The 24,004-nt window shown below is 37.0% G+C and overlaps 3 protein-coding genes across 6 annotated transcripts in view; 2 read left to right on the plus strand and 1 right to left on the minus strand.

Annotated features, from left to right (window-relative positions):
- LOC140941153 (ADP-ribosylhydrolase ARH1-like) overlaps nt 1–24,004 on the plus strand; it is a 245,793-nt gene that overhangs the window by 164,675 nt on the left and 57,114 nt on the right. The gene's annotated exons all lie outside the window — the stretch shown is intronic.
- Nucleotides 773–23,521, minus strand: LOC140940101 (arf-GAP with dual PH domain-containing protein 1-like). Of its 3 annotated transcripts, XM_073388992.1 has the most exons (12): nt 23,381–23,521; nt 22,935–23,093; nt 22,175–22,308; nt 12,444–12,535; nt 10,662–10,744; nt 9,483–9,595; nt 7,675–7,824; nt 7,115–7,198; nt 6,437–6,499; nt 4,441–4,509; nt 3,256–3,475; nt 773–2,090 (listed from the first exon to the last, which is right to left on the minus strand). In XM_073388992.1, exons 2-12 carry the CDS (start codon nt 23,032–23,034, stop codon nt 2,011–2,013), a joined length of 1,188 nt encoding a protein of 395 aa, XP_073245093.1. In that variant the 5' UTR covers nt 23,035–23,093; nt 23,381–23,521; the 3' UTR covers nt 773–2,010. The 3 variants fall into 3 exon arrangements, with proteins under 3 accessions (XP_073245093.1, XP_073245095.1, XP_073245094.1); XM_073388994.1 differs by lacking the exon at nt 7,675–7,824; XM_073388993.1 differs by lacking the exons at nt 22,175–22,308; nt 22,935–23,093; nt 23,381–23,521 and adding exons at nt 14,939–15,072; nt 15,192–15,349.
- Nucleotides 15,365–21,435, plus strand: LOC140940100 (uncharacterized). The gene is made up of 3 exons (XM_073388991.1): nt 15,365–15,482; nt 17,898–20,158; nt 20,708–21,435. The coding sequence occupies exons 2-3, from the start codon at nt 17,909–17,911 to the stop codon at nt 21,020–21,022; spliced, it is 2,565 nt and encodes an 854-aa protein (XP_073245092.1). The 5' UTR covers nt 15,365–15,482; nt 17,898–17,908; the 3' UTR covers nt 21,023–21,435.

Consider the following 24,004-nt stretch of genomic DNA (forward strand, 5'->3'; position numbering starts at 1 on the left):
TCTTTTCTTTTTCTATCCTTTTTACTTGTTTAATATCTGATTTGTAATAGAATTAATTTGGCACGCCTCGACTAGCGTTTTTTTGCTAACTGCGTGGCAAGAAATTGTACTTGCAATATTATGATAATAAATGTGTTGTCTAATGTTTGTCTTGTCTAATGAGCATTTAATTTTGGGCCGGCCGGCAGGGAAGAACAGGAAGAAGAACGCAGCCGCCTTCGATTCTATCGAAATCGATAATCACCATTCGTTTTCTTCAGTATCCGATACTTATGTACAGAAGCAAACACTAGATATTTAAATAAATGAAAATAAACTCCTTAAACAGGAAAAGCGAAAAACTGTCAAACGAAAACATACTTAGTGCAATAAAAACGTTCCGCGAGTCCCGCAAGAAAAACGTTAATGGGAAAAACATGTTGCGCAAAAGATTCCCCACATGAAACGTTTAACCGCCTGGAATATACTTACTGAAGGAGAATACAGGGAACCAGTTTCGGTTTCAGCTGGCATTTTAGCTTTGAACTATTCCTGAGCGTTGACAAGTAAGAAGCGATTTTAAAAACAGTGTGAATGTGATGTCCGGAGCATTTTAACTTCCGCCGGGTTAGCGTGTGACTGAGTTGACCTTTAGCCTGTGAACCTGTTCACAGGCTAAATTATTTTCAAGTTTCAAGATAGTCTTACTTTTGCTTCTTCACACAAGCAATATTACATTTACTTTTAACAAGTGTTTGTTTGAGAGGTTCTAAAACAAGTACAAGAGTATGAATAATTTCATGCACATTTTATTGTTTTTAAAAAACAAGTCAAGATGTACAAGTTGGTTTACAAAATATATCCAGATATAACCACTTGTACATTACATCCATTGCATGCTGCAATGTACTTTAATTGGTTCTATCATATTTCATATTAATTGTTTCATAGCAGTTATTAGAAAATAATATAATGTAAGCTTTGAACAAAATTTCTCAGATACTGACATTAGGCTGGAAACGTAAATTAAAAAAATAAAATGAAAATATAATATATATAAATTCCTAGAATTAAATTATTTACATCACAGTAATAACTGTTTCAAACTATCTTATATCAAGCCAGCTCTCTCTTAGCTTTTTACGCTTGGCTCAAAGAAAGTCAAGTTGCAGAGAATGCTAACTTGCAGGCTATCTGTGATAAAGAACAACCAGATAATTAATTCAATAACCTTAAGCTGAGAAAGGTTTCAACTTAGTGTACACACTCAATACAAGAGGTGAATTGACACTATGAAATAAGTTGCTTGGGCAGTACAGTGATGTGCACATGCAATATGCACCAACATCCCTAAGGTTACTGAAATAATATTACTAATATTAAACAACAGATTTTTGTCACCTAACATGTGTTGTGCCTGGAATAATGCTATGACACAAACGCCTTCCTCTCTTATCTCCCGAGACCAGAAAGCTGGAGTCGGAAATTAACTAATTAATGCACAGAGAAATAAACTATCTCCACGAAGGGGTATTTGATCAATTTCTTCGCACCTCCATTTATTTGCAAATCAGCAAATATAGCAGCCAAACACATATAAATCTCTTGTCCTCCTCGAGAGTCATAAAACTGCTCTGGATCGACACCTTAATAAATACTTCCACAAGCAAATAAAGACATTTAGAAAATAATAGAGGTGGCAATTACTAAACACTAACCTCGTTTATAATCTGCTTGCACCCTGGAAATTTACTCAAAATCTCTCAACCTCGTCCACATGCATTTTACGTGATGTCATCTCACGTGAGTGAATATCCTGGAAAACAACCAATCGACTGCGCGTGCGTCTGATCTCACATCCGACAAATTTTGACTTTTTCCCGCTATTGTAAAGAACAGTGTGCAAACTTGCAAAGGCTCACAATCTTAATAATAATAATAATAATAATTTGAATAATCTTGGAACCTGCCAATGAATATATCTCTCAGTTGTTTTGCTCCATGTTAGTTCTTTTAAGTCAAATTGTCATCTCAAAATGATGATTTTCTAAAGTTGCTGATAAAGCTCTTCTTTTTTTCCTTCTCCATGGCTGCACGTGTTTCATTCATGGCTGAAAAAGGGTTCAAATATATTATAAATTTTAAAAAAACCTTTTTATCTTTTTTCTTATCTACTGCTTTTAAGTCATATGAAAAATACAGCTGTAAACTTCATAATTACCTTATCCAGGGTCCCCAACAACCGAATGTTTGCAAATATGCCACAATAATTTGTCTGAAATGGTTTTCTCTAGGCTTTCATATATAGAAGAATGTTTGCCAAATTTTGGGCTACTCTAACAACTAACTGTCCAAAGTTTTAGGTGGCTTTTTTGTCTCATTCAAAGCTGAAATGCAGATAGCCTGATGGGTGCGGTCAAAAGTTCGGGGACATGGAGTATCTCCAGTTCTTTCAGTAGAAGATTCTAGGGGACATTTAATTTGTGTTTATACCAAAATTTTCAGGATACCTTATTATCCCTTTAAGCCCCAATATCCACATACAAATTCTCCAAACTGATCTCTATACATTTGCTTCAAGAATAAGTTCAGAGAATTTGATAAAAGATCAAGGCATTTTCACTTTGGTGATCATTTTATTAATTCTCATAACCTAATCTCTTGACATTATATGGATATCATAAGGAGAAAATTGACGTTAGTCACTATTGGGACTTAAAGGGTTAACAATCACAGACAAACCTCCATTAAGTGGCCACCTTCTATTAAGCGTCCAGTAATCAAAGCCCCAAAATAATTGTAGGAAAAAAATTGAGAAATTAAACGTCTATTACATGCTGTAAGCAGCAACGGCCACCTTTTGGCCATCCTAACGAGAGTTCTCCCACTGTTGTCACCTGTATAAGTGGCCATCAAGCACTTGATAGACTTAATTTGGCTTCATTTTAAGAATAGAAGGAAAATACACTCCAACATAGAAGGTAAAGACTGGTTGTGGACCAGTAATGCTGCTCCTGTTGTGTGCTTATTTCAAGGTAAAGTGATGTTTCTGTTAAAGATAGCACTAATTTATGACAAGTCTCTGTTGAGTGGCCAACCACCATTAAGCGGCCACTTGCCGGTACTCTGAAGGTCGCTGCTAGATGGAGGTTTAACTGTAAACTCAATATCTTGAGTTACATGAAAAAAGTTGTTGGGTGCCCGCTAACCTTACTGTTTAATTTTGCTGTACCATAAAGAGTTTTTAATAAGTAAGATGATTAAAGTCATTCTAACCTTGTTTGTCTTCATCTGTCATTGGCTGTGCTATGACTTTTGATAAACAGTCCATCCACATCTTTCTTTCATTTTCTGTAGTTGCCATCACAACATAATCCCTTCCAGGTGTGGTTAATGTGAAGCAGTAATCTAATTCTTGATGCCTTGTGCATCCTTCATGAAGATCAAATCCTTCTGTTCGTGAACCAATGATGAGCTCTCCAAGTGCTGAGGGTGCCTAGCAAAAAAAGTACAGCAGTAGATACAGTTGAAGCTCTCCTTGCCACCATTCTCGTAAGCAACCAGCTCTAGTTATGCCCACCTTTGTGAAAACCCGTTTGAACTGTGACTTAAACAAAAGCTCTCGTTAATATTACCCAATTGGACTTTTCTTTGTTTTTAAGCTCTCGTAAGCAACCACTCAAACCCGAAAAAAAGGAACTGTGAGTTTATTGAATGGCATCAAAATCTTCTGATGTAGATCAACTCATTCTTCACACTAATATTTAAATTTGGGGTTATTTTGGTCTAAAAAACTGGATGTAAAGTTTAGCTCAGTGTCTATATCAGATATGAAGACACTTATTAAACATTAATTTCGTTGGGTTTTTTTAAGGAATTATTAATGAGTTACTGTGACCACCATTTTTGTTTTACTGTGTGGGTCGCTTATGAGAGTTCCTTCTCGCAAGCGACCAGCAACTAGTTATGACCACTTTTCAAATTTCTGAGGTGGTTGCTTACCAGAGCTTCGACTGTACAGAGAAAAACATGTCTGATAAATAATGACTGCAAGAATTCCCCGATGCATCATTACATGTATTTATTATTGACCCCAACAATCGCAAATTCTGGAAAATTTTAGCCTAATAATAAGTTACAAGTAAGCATTTAGGGCCAGTCTTCTGGTACTTACAATGACCTATCCAAAAGTCTCTTTTTCATGCCAGGAAGGGGGCGAGATAATTTAAAAATTCAGAAATCAGAGATCAAATCAAGTTTGATCAAAATATTAATAGCCTTGAGATGGTTTTACAGAATTTACCTACCTACCTACCTACCTACCTACCTACCTAACCTGGGAGCTCTGGCTCAGCACTCTCTATTAACTGGAATTAACTTTTTCACCATAAATCTTTATTTAATATTATTACAAACTGCAATGTTACGCACACTGTATAAACAAAGGGAACAACTTCTTACCATTGGTTCTTTGAAATAAAGAAGTCTTCTGCCATCAAGTGTAAACCACCGTTTCGCCCATGGTTCATCCTTTATGTACAGAATACAAAAAGAATACAAGAGATTAATATACTTGGTATTATACCAAGTATTTACACGGTGGTGCAAAGATATGAATTTTATTTTTGAGTGGCAAAACAATATTTTAAGAACGAGCGCAGCGAGTGAGTAAAATATTATTTTTGCCACGAGAAAATAAAATTCATATCTTCAAGCCGTCGTGTAATGTTCTTTTTATTATATAGACAAAATGACATCGATAAAATAATAGAGGGAAATTACCAAAATTACATCATCGATAAACTCACGTGTGAGATTATGGAAAATAAACCACTCGGGTCCCGGATGTAGTTTGTATCAATTTTACGAGTGGTATATTTTCCAGTAAAACACTCGTGTCTATATAATAAAGATAAATTATTTATAGATTATGGTAGTATCAAGCTGAGTTAATAAATAAGAATTTGGGCTATATGTATTTACATGACTTTCATTCCAGAATGAGTTTCGTTTGAAAATGAAGCTTGTACTGCCTTCAAAACTTTGCTCATGTTTAAGGCATTGTTCTGGTATCTTCCATCGCACCAAATGATCTTGAAAACAGTACGCATGCCACGCTCACCCCAGACTACACACTTTTAGGTTCACAATTCTCATCTCAGAAAAAAGTTCATTTTCAGTTTACATTTAAACGAAATTTTAATATCAGAATTAGAGTTTCATTTCAGAATGAAAACCATAATGAACGCATTCTAGAATGTTCACTGCTAGCAGTGGCCTCTTTTCCCTGGTATTCCCTGGCATCCCCTGGGGGGAGGGGGATGGAGGTATTCAAAGATGTTTTATACGGGGAGGCTCCGCCCCAAGGTCCAACCTCTTACCCTTTTATACAGCTATTTCGAGAAAGGTTGACGGAAAAATTGTGCACGCGACAATCCCGAAAGGTAATATGGGATATGATCAATAACCTGTTCCTGACACTGTAGCTGCTGAACCTTCTATTGTTTCTTTCCTTGGAGCAATTGTAAACATATGTCCATGCCCTCTCGTGCCATTCTTTCAATTTCTTTGAAGAACAGTGAACTCAAAACCACCCACAATACCTTTCGGCATTGTCGCGTGCACTTTTTCCGACAACCTTTCTCGAAATAGCTGTATACCATTTTTGACGGAAAAGGTGCCCCTTTTGTACACAGTTGAACCTCTCACAACTGCCACCTTGGGGACAGAAGAAAGTGGCCGTTGTAGAGAGGTTGAAACAAGCTCAAATGTATGGACTGTCCACCAAAAAAAATGGCCGTTGTAGAGAGGTAGCTGTTGTGGAGAGGTGGCCATTAGTGAAGGTTCGACCGTACCTTCTATTATTGACAAAGTAATGTATCAATGGCATCCCTTTCATATATCTAGTCTAGAATGCTGCATCCCTTTTAACTGCTGTAAATGCACTGTCTTAAAAATATAAATAAGTTCCTGAACCCCTACGTTTGCTTGTCTTTTTCACAGTCATAAAATGCATCTGTTAGCCCTGTTAGGCCCCTTTACAGACAAAATGACAAATTTCCCTACCCTTTCATATACTTCAACTCGTAAACTCTCTATAGTGCCCTTTTATACAGGTGGAACCTCCCCATATGAGCTGTTATAGGGAGTACCCCCCCCCCCCCCCCCCCCCACGGATATTCGGCAGGCCACTTTTAGCAGGGAGATTAGAATCACTTGTATGGGAACAAAATTTTGCCTCAGAATCTACTAAACAGCTGGGAAATATATGGAGATTGAATGGACTCGTTCTGCAAATATGAATATTATTTTGGTGTCAGGTGAATAATAGTCCCCAAGAGTACTGCTAATAATGCTGGTATTTCTCATTTACAATGGAATAAATGGATAGAACTTGCACCCACTAACTTGATCTGACATTGATTTTACAAGCTACAGATTTTTAAGAAATATTCACCCTTGGTCCTTTCTTTTGAAGAAAACCCTCCATTGTAAAGTCTCTGGTAAGTATGGCATTCACCTAAAAGGAAATATTAAGATTGTTTTCAATTGTTAAAATACATCTTGTAGTTAATTTTTTATCTCAGGTATTTTTACTTTCCTTTTGTTTCAACTTCATTAGCATTACCATACCCCAAAACAGAAGAAAAACAAAAAGTAACTGAGATAAAAGAATTGACTACGACATACACAATCACATATATTGGAACCCACTGCAGATCATTACATTTCCATAAATTACCCTTGGCAGTATTTAAAGCACTAATGCTAGTGGGGCAGAGCAAATTCCTGAAGCAAATAATTTAAATCAAACATAACGGGGTTAAGAATCACAACTGGTCAGAGGCAAATCAGTTGGCTATTTACAAGCGTGGTCGAGGACTTGAACTTGGGACTACTGAGAACAAATCCAGCCAGCGGTCAGGGTGCTACTTGGACTCAGGGCCTCTGAATTTCAGGTGCAGCACTCTAACCGCTCGGCCATGCTGCCTTAAAAAAAGAACTGCTAGTTCCTTTAAAGAAAATGAGATATCAGGAAATGCCAATTAACATTTCAAATCCATACTTCAGTTTTTTTATTACAAGATGTCATCATGGCGACTGTAGCACTTGGCTTCCTTAAGATGCACCTCACCTTGCTGGGATCAGCTCGTGGACCATTTAGTCCTAATAAACAAAACTTTGCAGATCTGATGGCCATGTACCAGTCAATAAGCTCCTGGTAATTCAAGAACAGACATTTCATTGATACAAGCGGACATAACAGACAGTTAGCAGAAAAAAAAATTGTAATCTGAGGAGTGACAGAATGGTAAATTTTTTTATAATTTAATAATAATTATTATTTATTTTTGTGATAAGAAAAAGCTCTACACTTGCACTTTGTTTATAACTAATAATAGAAAATAATGACTCTCAATAGATTAATTTATCAAATAATAAAATTTAGTTATTAAAGGTAACAAAGGATGGCAGAACCACATTAACTAGTTTTGGATGCTTAAGTCTCACCCTCTGCGGTTTAGTAAATAAATTTCTTGACAATAAAGTAACCTGTCTGAAGATTTCCCCCATAAACAGTGGAATTCTCTTTACCCAAAGAGTGGGTCTCGCACGCCTGTTTTATTAATGGTAATAAACCTTTAAAGAATATAGACCTGTTTACAAGTAATGTCATAAAGGGTTTTCAAATACCTTTCCAGACCCTGAAGACACAAAGTAATTTCTCGTCAATCCATCTGACTTAACATATGTGAATTGTAAGCTATTATCCTCATTTGTTCTATCTTGAGCAAAAGTTACATTAATCTCTTTGACATTGAAGGTAAATTTTGGGGTTCTATCCTGAAAATCAAAACCAAACACCAATAATAAATTAATAAATGAACATTGCATCCTTCAGAAAATATTACCCTCAACTGTTGTATTGGTCTGATTCTCACCAATAATCTAATTACTAAAACTACCACCACAAATTTGCATGTATAATGATTAACTGTAATAATATTATTATAATATTCTTCACTTAAATAAGGAAATAAAAATATTCAAACTAAATCAAAGCACTCTGTGCAAAATTCTCCATTTCATGAATTTTACAGAGTTTTACTTACAGAAACTTTCTTTGTATTTTGTAATTTTTTTCTACTGCTGCCAGTTGTTCTCTTAATAGAATTTTGTCATTTGTAGTGCAGGAAACTCGAAGTTTGAATAGATGTGATTCAGATGTACAAATAAATCCCAGGGGCCCCACTCACATATTTTAATGACGGGGGGGGGGGGGGGGTCCAACAGAGGTTCATTCATATCTTATACCCAAAAAAATCCCAACTTCAGAATTTGTCTACCCAAAAAAATCCCTACTTTTTTTAGCATACCCAAAAAAATCCCTCAGTGTTTTTGCATCAGCAAATTTTATTATTTATCTTCTGGAAAGCTAAACCATGCCAACTTCAACTTTGGTTTTGGTCAAAAACAAAACTATAAATTGCGCTTATGTTATTTTTGATTTGAGCTGATGAAAAATACAATACCAAAAAAATCCCTCTGTTGTTTTTGCGACCCAAAAAAATCCCTTTTGGCCAAACTGTCAGACCCAAAAAAATCCTTCGGACCCCCCGTCATTAAAATATGTGAGTGGGGCCCCTGGGAAATAAATGCACTAGCTAGGTGCAGAATGTGCAACAAGAAATTCTTCATTTTGATCACAACGCAGTTGGCCTGGTACACTATTGGAATTTCTCATTCATTCTACGGCCATCATGTACATTTGATTGCCAGTGTAGCACTTAATTACATTAGTCCTTAAAGGCTGTTTCACTAGCGACAGAGTGGGTGTCATGATCAGTAGCATAGAACTTTATGTTTGTAGTAAAAAACAGCATTCTGATTCCGCTTATGACTCATACCATCAAGTGAAAACTAAGCTGTTGGAGTTGTAAGCCAAAGCAGAGGAACTTAACCAATCACAAAGCAAGACAACTTTCATTGTGATTGGTTTATCCTTCTCCTTCTGCTTCCGACTCCAACAATTTGGTTTTCACTAGATCTTAAGTGACAGAGTCATAAGCAGAGTCGAAAGAAAATTGAAACGTTCTGATTCTTACTACTCCAATTCCAACATGCTTGTGACTCTACTTACAACACTGATTTTTATTTTGACAAGGTCATAAGCACTCTTGCAACTACACTTACAATTTATTCAAACTCTGACTCCATTGCTAATGAAATCGAGCCTTAAGCCTTAAATCAATATTCTTTACATCATGAGTAGGGTGACATTAATGTGTCATACACATTAATTATCATGCAAAAAGTGGCCACTTCAAAAAGGTGGACAAATTAATTATAAGATAACTCTAGAATGATTACATGTGGCTGGTCTTACCTAAATGTAAAACCATTTTTTCAGTTGCTTAACATTCTGGAATAACCAGCAGTGTGTTTCTATATAGTTAAAAAAAACAGTATATTGGAACTGATTAATGGTTTAAGTCACATACCTGATCTTTAATATAGTAACTGAGTGAATTGTTATCTGCTGACAGAACAAAGAGACGTACTTTCCAACTGCTATCATCCTTTCCTTTTTTTCTTAAATAGCCTCGCATTGAGCCTGATACAAAAACATGTTGGGGACACATCAAACCACTGAATATCAAGATCCTCTTCAAACACTTTTTTTATAAATCATTCAAATTTTTATAAATTCTGTAATGAAGGTAAAGTAGTAAATAGGCCAAAGATTTGAAGATTTGAAGGTAAGCGTGTTGATAAGAACTTAGAAATATTTGGAATGAATTACACAACAATTTATTGAATTCAGCTTTCTAGTGATGTGAGGAATAATATTATGCTGATTTCAGAGGTTATCCACTGCCTTTGGGCTCATCTTCAAATCATACTTTGCCTCATTCAATAATTGTTGATTGCTGCCGTAACAAACAAAGACATTTCACGAATAATCAAACAAGCTGTTCCCGAAATGCATGAAGAAGTTGACAAAATTCGGTAAATAACCACCACTAGCCACCTCCACTTCAGTGAATAATAATTATTGTTATTTATTGCTGATATAATGAAAACACACATGCTAATATGACTCAGTGTACCCAAGAATAAAAAAGAGTAAATCTCGTGCACACATGTAACAAAAAACTTTCGTCAGCAACCTTGCGTTTCTGAAATGGCTAATGTGTGCATAGCCTGCAATGTGTGCATAACTTCGCTTTTCCCCCCCCTAGGGATGTTTTGTAGGAGAGACATCTGTGCCTCAGCGACAGAAATTTTCCGTACTGAAGATAAAATCATCTGGTAGTCATGGTGTTCCAAATCTACATTTGTTTAATTTAAGGTTTCTCCTTGTCGATTATGGTAAAGTTTTCTCTGCGAACAAGCTCCCACAAACCTCAAAAGCTTCTTCCAGAAAAGAAAATATTCTGTGAGTATTGACTGCTTTGAAGTAGATTCATTGTGTTTACATTCATAAGCATAGCTTAAATAATATAACTACTACTTCAACCTGACCACATTTTGGACAGATTTTAAGTCATAGTATGGAATTTCTGTTACTAAGGTGCAGACGTCTCTCTCGCGAAACAACCCTAGTGGCAAGGTGTGAGGAGAGATGGTTGTATTCACAGGCTAATCTGTGCACATCTGTAAATTTCCCCTTAGTGTACCTTTTAAATAAGGTGGCTCTGGTGCTCCATCAACAAACTCCTTCCGTTCATACTTGGCTCTTATCCATTGCTCCTTAAGGACACTTTTTGTAAAGAAAAACATAAAAAAAATCCAATACATTCAAACCTACAAATATATAGCAGAGTTACCCCTTATATCCCATATTATGTCTTGTTGTGTTTTATCTTTTATGATACTTTTTGATTATCACTTGGAACAACAACGTGAATCACAGTTTTAAGTGATAAGGAAACCAATTTTATTATCCACTGCACAGAGATTTATCCATTGGATAGCACTCTCAAGGCCTCCAAAATTTATCCAGTCAAGCATGGCTACAGTATTTTTTGCAACCTTATTACTGGTCAATTATCAGCTTTCTCACAAGTGATAACTGACTACTTGAGATTTGTTCACCTCGTCAACCAAGTCAAAATAACTCTCTGAAGGCAGACTTAAAAACACAAGTCATCCAGTCAAATATAAAATATGCAGTTATAGTTAAAAAGACCAAGGATTTAATTTGTACTTCAAAGCTTCTTGAAATCTAAAAATGACCATGTTGATGAAGATGACTATGGCTACGCAAAAAATAATGTTAACAATGATAATTAAAGTTAAAAGGTTGTTCAGTTGTTGTCATTTTTTTGGCGATGCCGAATAAATTGCTCAAGGAGCAAAACTTTGGTACTTCCAAGTTGTCAAGTTGATACAGTTGGTCGTAAACATAATTATTTAAAAGTTTAATGTAATAAATAATATTATTGGACTGCCTTCGGCAGAGCCAATCGAAAAATGAGCGCCATTTCCTGTGCAGCAAAAAGACAATTAAAAATGGATCAAATTACGTTTCCCATCCCCCTCCTTTGCATAGAGGATTGAGGAAAAGAAATTTTCCTGAACACCAAAAAGCAAATTACTCTTACACCTGTAAGTTTAATGATTAGAGCTTGGAAACTGAGCAAATTGAATCCCATTTAGGATCCTTATACAAGCAACGTGAAAGTTAAGAGTCCTTTATACTTTATACGTCACTTTCAGCATAATTGTGCAAATACTCTTGCCATGTTAAAGATTTGCTGGTGAACAAATCAATTCAAAAAAATAATGCTAGCACCAATACAAACTTCTGCTTCAGCTCTCGGGTCTATATATGCAAAGAATCTCTTCTTTCAAGGCCAAACAGAAACTATTCGTGGACAGTCAAATAGTGTTTTTATTTTATTTTTTTACATTTTCCTCTTCTGACATGATTGAACTCATGTTTTAGCAGAAAGCCAATTAAGCGTGAAACATGCATTCACGCAAATATTTCTTGGGTCACTTCACATTTATGTCACCCTTGTGAAGACGTTAACCATGAACTTGAATAATGTCATGTTACTTTATCCAAGATTAACTGGAAAATGTGGGGAAGAACAGCATTGAACTATACAAAAGTTAGCAGACCAAAAAGGTAATCGCAGTTTAGAAGTCTCAGTCTGGACCGATAATTCTGCTTTCCTTCATCATGTTTTTATTAAACAAACAAACTTTTATGTATCTCAACAGATAAATAAATGCAGACCAATGAAACCCCATTATGGGGGTCTTGTTTCAAGCATGCATGTAGCACTATAAACAAATAGTTCAAAAGAAACAACTGATATTGTTACTCCACTCTGTTCAGGTTACAACAGTCCTTAATCATGAGCTCCTTTCCATGGCAACATTCATGATTAGTTTAAAGGCATGGTTTATGATTAAAACAACTTAGCATCATAATGATTATTTCTGCTTACTGTGGGTCTGTAGGTGTCGGTCTTCGATAAAAAACTGGCACATTCTTGGCCCATGTGGCATTGCCCTTGATGTTACCATTTTCTTCCATAAACTGCAAGACAAAAAATACTTAACATTACTTATAGTAATTTAAAAGAGATAATACTGCTGATGCTCCGAGGCTGTGCTTTAGCCTAGCCTGGTGGCTCCTGGTGCCTAACTTTTGTTCTTGGGCAACTAGAAAATCTTTGTTTTCTTTTAATACAAATTATTTGCTGGCCAACCTAGATTTCACAGGTTCAGAGCACTGGGCTCCCTATAATTTTCCTTAGAGTGCACAGCCTTGTGCTCTATTCAGGGCAAAGAGAACAAGAATAAGTGTTTTCAAGTAGCTGCAGCTGGTGAAAAAATAAAAGTTTGTTGTAAGTAATTTTTGTCAAATCTCTATTTGTATTTGTATTTTGTATTTTATTTTTACTCCATCCTATAATACATTAGTTGTACAATAATACAATAGTTGTACAATATCAATAATACATTAGTTGTACAATATCAATTGGTACAAAGTTGCTTAAACTACGTGTACATAAATAATGATAATAAAAGAAGAAACTTAGAATGGAGAAGGGCACATTATAGTAAAACTAATCATGGCCCTTTAACAAGATTGACTTTATTCTTTTGTAGTTTTGTTAAAGGTAGAAGTTTTGTTATTTATTAAAACACAAAAAGGCAACAAATAACGCAAACTACAGCTTCAAAAAACGCTTCTCCACTTTAATATATTGATCAGACAATTTCCTCTTTCTTTGGCAAGTATTTTACATTCTCTAAACTGATTTCAAAAATTTGTTTCCTGTTGTCTTTTAGAAACATCACCAGTGCACCTGCAGTAATAGATAAGTTGCAGGGCAGTAACCATGTAACAGACCAGCATCCAATCAGTCAGGAGGAAAAAGATCCCAACGATAACATCTCATATACATCTCGCTGAATTGATATAGAAATGGCTTCCTAAGTCTCAGCAGGTCTTTGGTATTGGATGGATTTGCTCATCCTCTTGAGCTTTGTAATTATTATGATCATTATTATTGTCAGCAGAGGCCTGATTGAGTTGACTTGTGCAAAGGGATGATGAAGGTATTTGCCGGTCAAAGCCTCTAGTAAATAACACTGCTCTTTACTGTAAGGGTAGTGTCAAAATAGACCCCTACCTAACCCCACCATTATTGTCTCACAGGCCTGGACCACCCACCCACTGTTAGGGATATCTCTACCTGGCTGACCAAAACGACAATCTCCCTCAATTTTTGGAGACCACACTGGCCTGGAGGCAGGCTGTGCCGGCTGCCAGGCAAAAACCTCATGGCCATGTTTTGACAAATTCAGACCGATATAGAAATGCACAGATGAGCAGGTTAAGGTGGTTTACAATGAGTTTTCAAAAATTTTAATTCTTCAACATTGATGGAACAATAGTACTGAACAAATAAACTTCATTAATAAATAATAAATTATGTCTACAAATGTTTTATGACACAATCATTTATGTAATTTACATTAACACCGAGGTAAAATTATTTTTGCATCCCTTCCTTTCACATTGCTCACATTTCACGTATAAATTCAAAATTAGAAAGGAATTTGACTAAGTGCAATTTTACGCTTGAGCAAATGATGTCCAAACATGCACGGCTCAGTAATGGTCCTAATGACTGGCAACAATTAAGGAACATAATGGTTTTGTTCCTACATTATTGTAGTCGTTTCTTGTTTTATTCTGTTTCTATTAATTTGAAATGCCTTTAAAATTAACGAAAAAAATTCATTCCTTGTTTCAGAGCCCTTGTCATCTTTACAAAAACAATGAAAAGAAAAAGTCTGTTTCGACTGAAACGTTTCTATGTGTAAGTGAACACTAAATATTATTTATTTGAAGTTAGTTTTCAAGAGACTTCATGTTATGAGCTGTCAGTCTGTTTTGATGATCGTGAACATGCTCATAAATAAATAACGTAAGCTTGAACAATTTTAGGCATATTAAACCAATTATTAGATAAGCTTAAATTCCATCTCCATTGAATCACACAAGGAAATAAACTATTCAGCAAAAGATAAGGACGTTTGGGACACAATATAATATAAACACGTTTTGTGACCATATAAAATAACTATTCAGTGTGAACATTGCACAACAAAATTCTTGCTTCTTCACACGATTTCAGCTAACATGAAATTTGTAAAAGAAATAGATCTTATGTGTAATTTGAACGATGATATTTTTATCTTAATTAATACAATAAAGCAATAAGCCGAAGATATTGACAAAAGGTGTCTGAAACATGTTTGGAGCTTACTATGATCTTTAAAAACTAAAGTTTCATTCATTCAAGTGTAGGAGATCAGCTGATGAAATTGATTAAGCTTAAGTAAGCTTACATATTTCACGTCAGATTACACGAAAAAGTTTCACCCGCTTTAACGTACTGAAAGCCAAATTTCTTGTCTAATTTACCTTCAGCTTTTCGTCTGTCCACGTATCAAGCCTCAGAGACTTTACTGCTGATACTTGTGCTCCTAGATTTCGGTGAATTCCACTGCATGTGATGCAAATAAATAGTCCCTTCGATGCAGAGGCCCACTCAGGATCTATCGAATTCAACACAACGCACATGCAGGAAATCGCCGGGAAAAATCAATTAAAAGTTCACAAAAAAGAACCGTTTCTCTGTTAACTTGAAGGAATAAAACTGTTTCAAAACTCTTACTTGGTGCGCCGCAATCCGCACATGTGTTATTTCCAGGCTTCTTCATCAGTTCCAATATCGCAACTCGGTTCTTTTCCGACATTTTGTACAGCTGGGAGCATTATTGCGTTTATCGACCAGGGGAGGGTCAGTCACTTCCTCACTTCCTCACAAGGCCATCACACCCAGTCTCTGCTCAATGAGTTGCACGTGTATGGAAGACGAAGAGAGAATTTGCTTCCATTTATTGCCGTAAAAATCTCTAGTTCCAATAATATTTTACACGCCGAAAGCTCTACCGTTTATGAAAAGGTAGGTGATTTCTAAAATATGCTGAATGTGTTGTTAGTCAGAAATTCGTCGAACTTTTCTCGTAAAGCTTTTGCATTTGGTTGTTTATTGCTAAGCTCACACTCGCTCCATCTCACGTTCATGCCCGGAACAAAGCTCAATTCTCTGCATTTAACCGGTGACATTTTTGTGTCATGATACAAGAGCAAGAATTATATTCGTATATATTCAAAATTTTGGTGGGTCAGACTGTCTGTCCATTTAAAGACACCGTTTTTCGAATCAAAACACATACTGGTCATTACTTGTTTCCGGGGGACAAGTCTACATGATCACATGAGGGTGCTTAAATCTCATGTGGCGCTACCTGGCCGGCCAGATCGATTTGAAGTCGTCTATTTCCTACTTACCGCCTCCTGGCACTGTAGTATGCTCAGCAGTAGGTTATTTAAGATCTAAGTAAAAAATCTTGAACAAAGCCAATTTAATTTTCAGTGACCTATCTAGACCTATCAGTACTGGCTAGCCAGGTCTGACTTTTTGTTAGTGCCCACAGTTATCAAAAAGGTTTTTGGTATTTTCTCTGACACTAGGAAAAGTTCAGCCCATTCCTCGGTGATCAGTTAATATTTTGGACCTCACATTTCAGGTATCAGTTTAAAGAATCCCCCAATTTCTCAGTGACATTTAAAATTAACCACTTCTCAGGTAGCCTATCCAGAGCTTTTTTTGTATTCAGCATGTAAGTAAGGGAAGGTGTGTGACAGGAACACTCTCTTCCACCCTCTTTAATTTGGTCAGATTATTGGCACCTCTCTGCTATAACGTTTCACCATCAAAATTGTTGATCACTTGGTCACTTCATCATCAAGCAAACAAGTCGTAAACAAATTTTTGAAAACTTGCTTCAGTAGTGTTTGGTCACAAAAATGTAATGTTAAACACACAAGTACATGTATGTTATTTATGCACATGGGTTAATTAATACTCTGAATTCAAAGTGACACGGATGATCAAAGAATCATGAGGAAAAAAAATCCAAAACTGAAAAATCCCTCAGGCTAAAATCATATTTATTGCATATACCTAAAAAACTATGACATCATAGACTATGATTTGCCCAAAAATGTAGGACCCATACTTTGTGGTGGTATTACTGATCTCATTCTGGCTAATCGGTTTGCATGCATTTCCTTTAAAAACTTCAGTAGTATGTAAATATGGTCTGTCAGCTGAAATACACTTTTTGGTATAGAGTGTCAAAGGTGCCTTTTAAGGTAATTTGTAGAATATCTGAACTCTTGACTAAATATGTTATTAAAGTTTCTTTTTTCTGGTGGGTGTTTATAACACAACAAACTCTGTATGCCCAGAAAAATAATAATCCTTACTCTCTGATATTCATGTGCATCTTCTCTACACTGTTGTCAATGTATTTCATGTCCTACAGGATGCATGCCATAAATTATTTTGCTTCTTTGGGGATTTATATGCGTCAGGGACGCAGGACACAGAGGCAACAAAATCACAGATTGTGGAAGATTTCAAATGATCAAGGGAGGCACCTTGAGAAGAGTGTAGAAGCAGTCATGATATAGCCCTTTGTGTTAACCTGAACCCTTCCCAAGTTCCCTTGCACGTGACACTCGGAAACAATGGAGGCTGCAATGACCTTTATGTGTAATCAAAGGGGCTATGTCATAACAATATTGCTGCAGTGGCGAATCCAGGGCAGGGGCTGGGGGGGGGGGGGCCGGGCTCTCCCTTACTTTTAGACCAAAATGAGGCCCAAAGGGCCGAAAATAATTTCCTTGGAGACCAGGATTGATTTGATTTTTGAGGGTATAGCCAAATTTTCAAGTTTCAATCCAAGTCCATCCTTGCCATCCTTTGCAACAGACAACAGAATACACTTTCAATGCCTAAATATCATAAATATAGTCTTAACCCTTTTAAGTCCCAATAGTGACCAAGATCAAATTTCTCCTAGCAATATCCATATACTGTCAAGAGATAAGTTATGAGAATTAATTAAATGGACGCTCAAGAGAAAATGCTTTGATCTTTTGTCAAAATCTCTCAACTTATTCTTTAATGAAATGTATAGAGATCAGTTTGGAGAATTTGTATGTGGATAGTGGGGCTTAAAGGGTTAAGTAACAAAACTGGACCATGATTTGTGGAATTCAATTGATGCGAAAAAATGTTTTAGCTTTTTACAAGGATAGGAAATAGCTTGACATATCCTCTTGAAGCGGTAATGATACCAGGAGAAGTTAGCTGCTGCTTAGTGTTAGGTTTATTAAATAGAAGCAAGACCCAGAACAAAATACAGTGAAAATAGAAATCGTCAAGTAACATTAAAGGATTTCCAACTTTGAACTTTCACTGGAATCCAGTACCCTCTAAATAAAGTTTTTTCTTGTTTTGTCCCAGTTTTAGGACAAATGGAAAAAAGAAACGACAAACATTTGAAAGTTGAGAGTGGCGAAGCAAATCGGGCAGCAAAAGCTTTTGAGATTGAAGACAAAGTAGGTGAGAAAGATGGTGAGGGGGAAAACACATTCTTGAGTGAAGGAGAGAAAATGGAAAAAAGGGCTAAGAAACACAAAAGAAAACATAAATTGAAAGTGGAAAGTGTGGAAACAGAGGAAGCCAAATCTGATGGAGAGGAACTCGTCAAAGTTGGAAATGGGGAAAGCGCGTCCGAGAGTAAGGGCAAGGATGTGGAAAAGGAATTAAAGAGAAGGAAAAGAAAAGACAAAAAGTTAAAAGGAGAAGGAGAGGGAAGAGAAGGGGATGCCTGTAAAATGGATGAAGAAGAGAGAAATGAAGAGAAAGATAAGAAGGCCTTAACTAAGGCGGAAAGAAAACCGAAAGCCGATCGAGTCCGTGAAGAGGAAGCTGAACTTGAGAGGAAAGAGAGGGCAAACATATCCTTTAATGACGCAAGCACAGGGAATAAAAGAGGAAAGAAAGATAAAAGGGTTAAGGAAAGATCGATAGAGGAGGTTTCCGAAGAAAAATCTTCCAAAGAAAGAAAATCTGAAGCCGAGGTATCGGAAAATACAACAGCCCCGGTGGATGATAGCGTGGTTTCCGCTTACGATGCCGGTAACGGTATGAAAAACAAGGACAAGAAAAGCAAACGCAGGGACAAGAAAACACCAAAAGCGGAAAGTTATGAGACAGAGGAAATGGAAAGTGAGGCTAAGGAGATTTCTAAGCATGATAGGAAGAAAACAAAACATCTTGATAGGAAGTCAAAGGGGATAGGAAGCGAAGAGGAAGAAAATGACAAAAAACGTAAGGAGGAGAAGATTGCGGAAGAAATAGCACCCGAGAGTTTAACTGAAGAACAAGAAAAAGTGAAAAGGAGAAAGCGCGACCGCAAAGGAGGTGAGGAAGCGAAAACTGTTGAGTTGGAAGTTTCTGGCTCTGCCAGCAAGCACAAGAAAGCAAAAAGACGCGAAGAAAGTCAAACTGAGACTGTGGTGTCTGAAGAAGACGAAAATTTGGAGGAAGGTGAAGTAAAGAAACGCTCAGATCCGAATGATAAGCGACACAAAAAGAAGTCGAACGTGAGTGATGATGTTGCTGATGAAGCAAAAGAGAAGGAAAATTCTGAGAAAAATTCTAAACGTGAACGAAAGAAACAAAGAATTGCCGCGGAAAGAGAAGAAAGTAATTCAGATGAGAAAAAAAAGGAGGAACAGTATTCAGAAGAGTGCACTGCAGCCGAAAAAGGAAAAGAAGAATGGAAGATGGAATCCTCTGCGAGCAAGAAGGAGAGGAAAAGAAAGCTAAAAGAGAACAAACTTTATGTAGAAGATGATGTCAAACGTAAGGGAAAAGATATTAAAATAGAGAGTGTTAGTGAAAAGGATAAACGACAAAAGAACATTAAAGTTAGTCAGGATGATGTTGCTGACGAGCAATATGAGCAGTCTGTGAAAACGTCTAAACACGGACAAAGCAAAACGAAAAGCTTTGAAGAGGAGAAGAAACTTAAAGAAAAAAGCGTTACCGACGGAGAGGAAGTTTCAGAGAGAAAGCGCAAAAAGAAAACCAAGGTTCATGGAGTTGTAAATGAAGATGAAGAAGAACTCTCAGAGAAAAAATCGAAACGCGACTTCGAGGAAACCAAAAATGGAGGAAATGAAGACGAAAACGGCGAAGAAAGAGAGAGAAGACCTGAAGAGGTTCAGTCAAGGAAGCGTGGACTGGAAGAAGAAGTGAAAACCAAAGTTGAAAATTACATCCCGGAAAAAAAGTCGAAAAGAGATCGCAAGAAAATGACGGATAGCAAAGAGAAGGAAGGTTCTGTATTTTCTGTGGAGGACCGTGAGATAGGAATAAGTGAAGATAAATCAAGTAGAGTTGAAAAAAGTAACAGTTGTAGCAGCAAGAAATCGAAAAAGAAAAAATCGTCCAAGGAGAAAGACAAGCAAGAAGTGAAATCTGACGAGAGGAATGACAATCAGGAATCAAAAGAGACAAAGCGCGGCCGTGAAAAAGAAAGGGGCGTGGAAATAGAGCCGTCATCTGTAATTGGGCAAGAAACAGGTCAAGAGGAGAACGGAAAGAAAAAGACCAAGAACCTGGAAAAAGATGGTGCAATCGGACAAGAGTTAGAAACTTGTAAAGATGATAACGGGGATAATGAGGGAAGAACACTAAAGAGAACTGAACCTGAGGTAAGATAGCGGTGTTGTACAACAGAGGTGCTATTACTCTCATGCTCTCTAATACTTTTATTTCCACTGAATGAAAAATTGGTGTGTAGTCCCAGGAAAATTAGCCTGTGTACAGCCGCCCCCGCCCCCTTCTGCAATTTTTTTCTGAGGGGAGGGGGTCGGCTGTACACAGGCTACAGGGAAATATACGAATTCCTTCCCTTGCGAGAGGTTATATTCCGTAAGCAGCCGAAACAACGGTTTTGATTAAGCTAAAATGAAAGAGAAAATTGATGTATCTTAGATCGACAATTTCTCTAGATTTAAAACTTGTATTACGAAACTTGTTTGTTCGTTTGTCTATACAGTCAGTTAGACACACGGAAAAGAATCTAAAACGTGAGGGAGGCCCTAACATTCGGTCACGTAAGCATGACTTCACAGCGACACAGGGTACACAGTACCATTTACATGAGGAAATAGGAAATTGCGATTAGAAAATTAAATACCCGTACCACCACGCAACATTTTACCAAGCTGTTTCTATTTCTTTTTCTCCTTATTGTTAAGCTTGGCCAATGGGGTGGTGCTGACTTTGGCAGTGCAGAAAGAAACGACAAATTTCTCCGTCTGATGGGCGCCTTCAAAAAGCCATCAGCCACAAGACAAGCGAATGTTGCGGCCAGTGGCCCGTCGTCAGGTAGTCGCTGCATGACAAAAGGCACTGAAGAGTCCTTGACGCGGCGACTGGAGAAGCAGTACGAGGCTGCTATGGACTGCAGCAGAAACAAGAGGGGTCTGGGTTTGGGTTATAACCCGGATGAAGACCCAGACAATAAGACATTTTACATTGACAAGACGGCTTCCAAATCAGTGAAATTATAAAGTTACGTCCTATAGTATTATTGATCTGTAAAAGATGAAGTTATAAGCATACATAAAGTGAATAAAAAAAGTGTCATGACATGCTGGTATGTTGATCGAGGTCGTGGGCCGTTTTAAAGAGAGACGAAGTCGAGGTCAATAAAACGCAAAAACAAGAACGGGCCAAACTCCAGCCATCTTGACCGAACATGCTTAGTCAATAAAGCCGGGATTTATTGTATGGCCAAAACAAAGTCTGTTTTTGCGAGCAAAGCGCGGGAAATTCGAGCGGCAAAGAAGGGCCTATTTTGCCCGCTCGGGTCGCCAATCAGAACGCAGCTTTCGCCCATAGTCTTGCCCGCTTGTGGAATCAACTACTACCATATTTCATATTCTAGGATTGATAATTGATGTCATATTACCGACTATATATAGGTCGCTATTGACCACTCCAGAAAATACCATAACATACCATAATGCTCTTTGTTTGTCATCCCAAAATTTTGCATAAGCATTGTCTTCAGTTTCTCTTGGGAGTTAAAATGGCCCCAAGAGAAACTGAAAACAATGCTTATGCAAAATTTTGGGGTGATAAACAAAGAGCATTATGGTATGTTATGGTATTTTCTGGAGTGGTCAATTAGGCTCCATTTTTTGACTTTCAACTAAGGTCATCTCTCACTTTCCATTGGATTGCCTCAGGGTAACTTCATTACATAGCACAAACAAATTACCTCTGTGTGGTCCTGTATTGGTTGACTTTACCACTTCGATTATAAATTTAGCCGTAATTAATGCGTAGTTTTTAAAAATTTGTAAACTGTATCTGCGGTTTCATTAAGTGAGAAATAGTAAATCAAAGTTTAAGTTTTAAACATGTTTAAGCAGTCCGTAAACAAAGCTCACCTTTTTCACTTTAACGATCACTTTTTTCTCAGAAATTTATATTTCCCCTTAATTTGAACTGTTAGCTTAGGAAATGTTTTCCCAGTAATTCATTATCAAAGGTCATTTTAATAATGGCTACAGACGAGACCTCTGCCAGTAACGAACGAAAGGTCTTTAAATAGCAAAGTGTGACATCACTAGCGTCATCTTGGTGGTAAATTCCCCTTAGCACGCTGTAAATTGTGGAAATTTCTTTTTACCTGCTCCACAGGCTGATAATATTACCTGCAAAATTTCATCGGTCCAGACGTCAGTATCAACCGACTTAATTCTTGATACGTCAGTACTAAAACTTCTGTGGACGCCAGCGCATTCAAGACAAAGAAATATACCCTTCACAATGCAAGCGAACTTGGGATCTGTGAACGAAACACGCCAAAAGTTGATGTCCTAACCCTTTTCCGATTACGAAGGCATCCTTCCCTTGCAAATCGGCCTAGCTATAACAGATGTCTTCGTAACGTGTCGAAAATCAATATCGGTTAGATTCTAGGCGTCCGTTTTTCCACAGACATACCGATTTTAAACCTATTAGGTTAAGACACTTTAGCTCACTTCCTTCACGCAGTATGATAATTAGACGGTCCACCACTCACTTATGGTCAGCCGATATTTTCTCTCTCTCTCTTTCTTTTTTTTAAGGATGCCCTAATTGAAGCTGATTCAACTTTTCAATGTTTAGTACAAGCGATCTGAAAATCATATTCTTATCAAAAACCCCGACATTATTGAGTACAACTGTACTAACTATCATGTACAACAGTGGCACATGTGAAAGAAATATTTGAAAAGAGTTTGTATCATTACTAAGTCCCCCTGTCTTGCATCTTCGCCCTTTTTGAGAGGAGAGAATTCAAAAAGAGATTCACGCCTTGAGAGAAAGTTTGCACCGCCGGAAAGTTTCTCGCCAGTAGCAAAGTGTCTACTGGATATAATTTAAATCAATTTATAAATTTAACCCCAGCTAGTTGATCAACCAACTTACGTTGTTCAGAGCAATCAGCGCAATAGTCATTTCTGTTTTCTTGTTGTATCTTGCTCAAAGCTGCTTTCTTTTCCTGATCTTGCCTACGTATAGTCGACATTTTATCTGACTTTTACCAAAACACGAGATATAGCATTTGTTTACAACTGTGAATTCGACCTTAAATCAAACAAAGAGATGCAAATCTTTAGTTTTGTTATTAGTAGCAACATCTACCAATTACTTAGTTAGTGATGCATGGCTATACATGTCTCATTTGCACACGGAAGTTCCAGTCTAAAGTCACGGTGTTAAAGACTGAATCAAATGAGACGAGAAAATTTTTTCGAGGGGAACAACTTCAAACTTAAGCCGAAATGTACTACAAGGAGAAAGTGGCGCTTTTAGTCTGGGAATACAGATAGAATGTGCCACAAGACGTTTATGAATAATTTGCACATAAATACCTTCCTGTTGCCTCATGTGAATCCAACCTTCAACATCAATGAGCGGAGAAATGTAACTTACAATGACACGTTTTATGTAGCTCGTCAGTGTGGCAAACCCCAATAGTTTTATTGACGGATGATTAAATCTGATTTACATACGGAAGTTCAGGGGTAAACTGATAGAAATTTAAATCTAAAAATAGGATAATTACGTTTCATGGAAGGAAAAGCTGCATAGGTACAGCCTTTAAAGGAGTTTTCTACAATTTCTGCTGACAGTTTTTTGCTTAGGGAAAGTTCATTTAATATGACAAGGGGGGGGATGAAGATATTGAGGGGGGGCTCCGAAAATTTTTAGACACCCGAAGGGGGGGCTCTGAAAGAATTGTTGCGCTAGGAGGGGGGGCTCCGAAAATTTGTATACTTCAAAACCAACACATGACATTATCATACAGATCGGATGGTTTTCAACTCAACAATTCAATGACCTGTGCAACTCAGCTATATCACGTGGTTTACAGATATAACAAATGTAGTCTCAGTAATTAATTACACTCTTGTTCATCCCAAAAATGCTTTAGAAAATTGTATCACAACTGTATCTCAAGTTTGTCATAGTATAAACCATTGAAGACAATAACG

This window comes from Porites lutea, chromosome 6 (assembly GCF_958299795.1).
Source record: "Porites lutea chromosome 6, jaPorLute2.1, whole genome shotgun sequence".
NCBI lineage: Eukaryota > Metazoa > Cnidaria > Anthozoa > Scleractinia > Poritidae > Porites > Porites lutea.

Coding starts and splice junctions, on each gene's coding strand:
- LOC140940100 (XM_073388991.1), top strand. CDS start 17,909: ATGGAAAAAAGAAACGACAAACATTTGAAAGTTGAGAGTGGCGAAGCA. Junction 20,159..20,707: donor TAAAGAGAACTGAACCTGAG/GTAAGATAGCGG, acceptor CTTATTGTTAAG/CTTGGCCAATGGGGTGGTGC.
- LOC140940101 (XM_073388992.1), bottom strand. CDS start 23,034: ATGTCGACTATACGTAGGCAAGATCAGGAAAAGAAAGCAGCTTTGAGC. Junction 22,309..22,934: donor CGCTGATTGCTCTGAACAAC/GTAAGTTGGTTG, acceptor TTTCGTTCACAG/ATCCCAAGTTCGCTTGCATT. Junction 9,596..10,661: donor AGAGCCACCTTATTTAAAAG/GTACACTAAGGG, acceptor TTTTTGTATCAG/GCTCAATGCGAGGCTATTTA.